This window comes from Gekko japonicus, unplaced genomic scaffold (genome assembly GCF_001447785.1).
Source record: "Gekko japonicus isolate JY-2015 unplaced genomic scaffold, Gekko_japonicus_V1.1 scaffold1014, whole genome shotgun sequence".
Taxonomy (NCBI): domain Eukaryota; kingdom Metazoa; phylum Chordata; class Lepidosauria; order Squamata; family Gekkonidae; genus Gekko; species Gekko japonicus.
In genome coordinates, this window is record NW_015164217.1 from 459,005 (window position 1) to 465,140 (window position 6,136).

General features: G+C 49.4%; 1 protein-coding gene across 1 annotated transcript in view; it reads right to left on the minus strand.

The window, feature by feature from the left end:
• CADM4 (cell adhesion molecule 4) overlaps positions 1-411 on the minus strand; it is a 219,537-nt gene extending 219,126 nt beyond the window's left edge. Inside the window, exon 1 of the mRNA XM_015408498.1 lies at positions 257-411. Coding sequence (XP_015263984.1) covers positions 257-353 — 97 coding nt within the window. The 5' untranslated portion in view covers positions 354-411. The remainder of the gene's footprint in view (positions 1-256) is intronic.
• Positions 412-6,136: the final 5,725 nt, after the last annotated feature.

A 6,136-nucleotide genomic window follows, 5' to 3' on the forward strand; every position in this document is an offset into this window, starting at 1 on the left:
AGCACGGAGGAGGAGGAGTGGGGAATATTGGGGGGGGGGGAGGCTCCCGCTTCGAGCCCGATGCCCCTTTGATCGATCGCGGGTTGGAAGAACCTCCCCCCCTCCTCTCTTTGCGCGCAGCCCGGCTGGCTGCAGGGGCGCTTCGCAGCCCCGTAGAGGACAAGCGGGGAACGCCAGAGAGCAGAAGCAAAAGCAGCCGCCGCCGGGGAGAGAGGAAGGCAGGCAGAGAGAAGAGAGAGGCTCGCCGCGCTCTTACCTCCGCCGGCCACGCACAGCAGCGCAATCCCGGCCGCGGCCAGCACCGCCGCAGCCACCGAAGGCGAGTGGTGGCCGCCGCTCCCCGCCGAACGCATGATGAGGCTCCGGCGCTTCCCCTCCGGTCTCCCTCGCTCTCTCGCGCGCCCGTCTCTGCACCTGCACTCGAGCTCCCCCAGCGTTAATCTATGCTAATGAGATGCGGGCAGAGGGGCCGGGCCAGCGGCGGCGGGGGGCGTGGCGTGGTGGCAAAGAGGCCGGGGGAGGCAACTGTTTACAACTCCCATGCGGGAGAGGGAGGGGAGGGGTTTTAAAGGCGCCGGGCGGCCTCTCGCCGGGGCGGGGGCACCCCCCACCAATGTTCCCCCTAAGCTATGGAGTCTTGTGAGCAAAAATTCTACTTTGTGAGCTACTGGCATTACAAAAGAGCGGCCGCCCCTTTCCAATAGCACCCCCCAAGTGTTCCCTCCAAGCTGACTTAGTGTGAGCCAGCTCACACTTTTTTAGCCTCCGGCTCACACATTTTGTCCGAGCTCAGGAAGGAGGGCTTCCGGAGCAAACTGACTTATGCAGTAGCCCAATCGCTTGACTTCAATGCCAGTCGCTCACAAAGTAGAGTTTTTGCTCACAGGACTCTGCTGCTTAGAGGGAACCTTGCCCCCACCCCAAACTATCTGCCGCAGCTAAAAAAACCCACAAAACTGTCATTTAATAGTATTTATTAGCCCATTCTTATGCATGCATTTTGGGGGGTGGGGGTGGATCAGAATAAAATACAGATTTGTGTTATTGCTAAATCAAAAGAGCTGGGGCTCTATATACGGCCTGCCTGAAAATATGCACCCTGCCTTTCTTCTGCAAAGCGCTGTGAAATATTCACCCCAAGAAATCGTAACTGTGCATTACAATCCGGGGAATGGCTCACGCCGCCGGCTTTTAATTATTACAGGAGGTGCAATTCTTGGTGAGATGTCTTTTAAAAAAAAAAAACTTTGGGGGGGAAAAATCATTTTTTCCTTCCGAGTGGGAATCTAATGGCTCTCTCGCGCATTCCTGTCACCGCTATATGCTAACTATTCAAAATGTATTGTGTATGTTTCTATGCACAGAACCTCTTTTGTCTATTAATCACGTGCATGGCGCACACCCGCTGCACGGCTCTTAACAGTCCTTCTCAAACTCCCAGACTTTGCTCCGTGGGCAAAGTTATGTATACATCTCGCTTTACAGAGGAAGTTGAAATGGCTCTTATTTGGGTATACAGCCGTGCAAAAGACAATGGGCCTGCCATGCCCAGTTTTGCAGAAACAATCCAGGAAGAGCCTTTGCTCTCCCCCCCCCCCAACGGCAGCCCAGGATCTTGTTCCCAAGGGGGTCAGCCAAATGACCCTAGAAAGCCCCCTGACACATGTAGAAGAGAAGAAAGAAGAGATTGGATTTATACCCCGCCCTTCACTACCCAAAGGAGTCTCAGAGCGGCTTACAAACTCCTTTCCCTTCCCCTCCCCACAACAGACACCCTGTGAGGTAGGTGGGGCTGGGAGAGCTCTTGACAGAAACTGCTCTTTTTCAAGAAAAGCTGTGCCAGAACTATGGCTTGCCCAAGATCATCCAGCAGCAGCAAACGGAGGAGTGGGGAATCAAACTTGGTTCTCCCAGATTAGAGTCCGCGCACTTAGCCACTAGGAGCTGCGGTGGCTCAACTGGTTGAGACGCTGAACTGCAGGCTGTGGAAAGTCAGTAGTTCAGCAGTTCGAGACCCGGGTGCCGCATGATGGAGTGAGCTCCCGTCTCTAGTTCCAGCTCCTGCCAACCTAGCAGTTCAAAAGCAAGAAATTGCAAGTAGATAAACAGGTACCACTTCGGTGGGAAGGTAACAGCGTTCCGTGCACCTTGGTGTTTAGTCATGCCGGCCACATGACCACGGAAACGTCTTCGGACAGCGCTGGCTCTTCGGCTTTAAGACGGAGATGAGCACCGCAACCCTAGAGTCGGACTCGACTGGCTTTCGAGCAAGGGAGATCTTTACCTTTACCTTTACTTAGCCACTACACCAAACTGCACTTTCACATTCTGTCCTCCCTGAATTTTTAATTCCAGAGATTTCTCTGCTGGGTGAGCCACATTGTGTTGTGACGGAAAACCCAAACGGGGTCCCACAGATGTTAAAATATATTCGTTTGTATGACAGGCAATCCATTGCCCTTCAATGGCACCCCCAACAAACCGCTACCTGTAGTGGGACGCCTCACCCTGACTGTAGGGCTGACAACCTGGAGAACCAAAAATGTCCTGAGAGCCAGTTTGGTGTGGTGGTTAGGAGTGGGGAACTCTAATCTGGGAGAACCGGGTTTGATTCCCCACTCCTCCACATGCAGCCAGCTGGGTGACCTTGGGTCAGTCGCAGTTCTCTCTGAGCTGTTCTCTCAAGGGCAGTCCTCGAAAGAGCTCTCTCAGCCCCACCTACCTCACAGGGTGTCTGTGGTGGGGAGGGGGAAGGGGAAGGAGATTGTGAGCCGCTCTGAGACTCCTTCAGGTAGTGAAGGGCAGGGTATAAATTTCCTAGACCAAGATGGGCATTCCGTGTTTTTTTTTTTTTATGTTTATCCTATTTTTTTTTAGTTTTTTTAAAATTATTTAAAAATATGACAAAATTTACATTAAAAATAACTTCAATAATCCCCCGGGTTCCCCTCACCCCCCCATAATTAAAAAAAGGTTCATATAAGCTACTTTATAAAACAACAAGGATCTAACTGAATAAATTACTATAACTACACTCCACAGAACAGACTGTAGACCTAACATAAGGCTAATCAGAGATTTATCAGGTCCAAATTATCAGCCGTAGCGGGAATCACACCTTGCGACTTCAGGTAGTCTAGGATTGGTGATGGGCATTCCGTGTTAGCCTGTAGCAGTAGAAAAGAGTGAGAATCCAGTAGCGCCTTAAAGACTAACAAAATTTGTGGCAGGGTGTGAGCTTTCGTGAGTCACTGCTCGCTTTTTCAGATGTCCTATCCTGCTTACTATTGGGACGTTATTTAGCAGGTGATAATACGCCTTGAAAAGCTTCGCCTTCCCAATGTGACACATGAAACCTGGTTTTAATTGACTTGTGGGAAGCCCCGTTGATCCCTAAAAGATGACATTTTCTTATAGTTGTTTAAATGGGTATTAGCTATGAACTGGGGAAAAAACCTACCTCGCCTACAATTGATGACTGGTATCTTAAGGTTTAGGAAATACTTCGGATGGACAAAATAGCGGATTCCATATCTCGTACCGATCCATATTTAGACTTTTCCAATATGTTGGACAAGTGGATACCATTTTTAGAATATGCTATGGCTGGGGTGGCTCAGAGGTCAAGATGCTGAGCTGCAGACCGGAAGATCTGTAGTTCGGCAGTTCGAGACCCAAGTGCCGCGTGACAGAGTGAGCTCCCGTCTCTGGCCCCAGCTCCTACCAACCTAGCAGTTCGAAAGAAATTGCAAGTAGATAAATAGGTACCACTTTGGTGGGAAGGTAACAGCGTTCCATGTGCCTCAGCGTTTATTCATGCCTGCCACATGACCATGGAAATGTCTTCGGACAGCGCTGGCTCTTCGGCTTGGAAACGGAGATGAGCGCCATCCCCTAGAGTCGGATTTGACTGGCTTTCGAGCAAGGGAAACCTTTACCTTTATGGAAAAGTCTACCTGCCAAAGCAGTCCTACTAATTATCTACGGTATATTATCCATATTACGAGGTCATTATGTGTAACGCTACATCTACATATATGAGTCTCCTTACGTGTGTACATCTCTTGTTAAAAGTTATTCCCTCCTAATATTGACCATTCTGTGTTAACCCTGTGAAAATGTAGACTTACGTGTTACTTATTACTTGCTTTCACTGCTGAATTGCAATTTATTGGCTTTTCCCTGTGTAATGCTTATCAGTTTAAAACAATAAAATGTTAATTTAAAATAAAATAAAAGGGGCAGCACATTTATCCTCTAGGTTGTTGGCAGCCCCACCCTACTTCCTGCCTCTCCCCAATCTCCCATCATGCCATCTTCCTTCCTCCCCCTTCGCCCCCCCCAGCTCGATATGCAACCAATATGGATTAGTTACCCGCAACACTTACTTTAATCACTTTTTTAAACTTTAAAAACAGAGTACAATGGCTGAACCACTCCATGCAGATCTGGGAGTGGGACAGGGACGATCTACGATCTACGATCTACGAGGGGGCGGCCGCAGCATTACCCCAGATTAATGAAGCAAAAAAAAAAGTATGATCTTGTATGTGCTCATCTTCCTGTGTTGCTATGTGCTTCCCTCTAGCGGCCTGGCACTTTGGGCCACAGGGAAAACCAGCTCTGGCTGTGTGGCCTGGAAGCAGAAGCTTATCGATAGGTATGCATCGGTCCTGCCTAAACGGCGGCCCTTATTGCTCCCCGCTTTAACGCAGCCTTGGCCATCAGAGGCTAGGATTTTACTATTTTCAATCATTAGGCAAAAAAAAACATTTAATGCTCCGGCTGTAAAAGTGCTTCCTCTTGGTTGTTAAACGGTTATTACAGCAGCCGGGAAGCGATTATGAACTCAGAGGCAAGGTCCAGGCAACGCCACCTTACCTTGTGCCAGGTTACGGGCGGCCGGGGAGCTGGTGTCCCGCCGGTGGCTTCAGCCATGAATGCCACACCTGCTGTTTAAAAGAAAAGACAAATGGTCATTAAAAAGGGAAAACTCTCTCCTGCCGCCAGAGACTTTGAGCCACTGATGTTGTCTATTGAAGGAGACACAAAAATAGCCACCTCTGTCCACTGCAAAGAACGCTTGCGTAAAACGGGCCAATAGAAGTTAAAAGACTGGAGGGAGAACATGTAGCATATGGTTGCCATCCTCCAGGTGGGGCCTGGAGATCGCCCAGAATTGCAACCAAGATCAGTTCCCCTGGAGAAAACGGCTTCTTTGGAGGGTCGGCTCAATGGCCTTGTACTCTGCTGAGGGCCCTCCCCAAACCCCGCCCTCTCCAGGCTCCACCCCCACATTTCCAGGAATTTCCCAACCCGAAGCCAGCAAGTCTAACTTAACATGTTGTAAAAAGATAACCCAAACCCCACCAAACACTAGGCCAGGCAAGAAGATCTTACAATGCTGTCAAAAAGTTCAGCTTTTGGCAAAAAGAGTTCCGGATCGGTAGGACAACCAGTCCTTCCCTGGGGGATGTTGTGGGCAGTGTTCCCTCTAAGCTGAGTTAGTGTGAGCTAGCTCACAGTTCTTTAGCTTCCAGCTCACACATTTTTGCCTTAGCACAGGAAGGAGGGCTCCAGAGCAAACTAATTTATGCAGTAGCCAAATCGCTTGCTCACAACTTTAATGCCAGTAGCTCACAAGGTAGAATTTTTGCTCACAAGACTCCACAGTTTAGAGGGAATAGAGATTCAAAGAGAAGAAGAGATTCACAGTTCAGAGAGAAGAAGAAGAGATTGGATTTATACGCCCCGCCCTTCACTCGGAGTCTCAGAGAGGCTTACAATCTCCTTTCCCTTCCCCTCCCCACAACAGACCCCCTGTGAGGTAGGTGGGGCTGAGAGAGCTCTTTGAGAACTGCCCTTGAGAAAACAGCTCTGAAATAACTTATCCAGGGCTATTTTTGGGCAGGAACACACAGGAACGGAGTTCCGGCTGGCTCCCAAGTTGGCCACGCCCAGCAGGAACTCATTAACATAATAGGCCACACCCAACAGCAGAAACATTAGGATTGGCTACAATTAGGGGGTGTGGCCTAACATGCAAAGGAGTTCCTGTTCCAAAAAAAAAGCCCTGGGTTTTGACAACAAACAAGGTAAAGAGAATAAGAAGCAAAAGGTGGGTGTGGTTGGATGA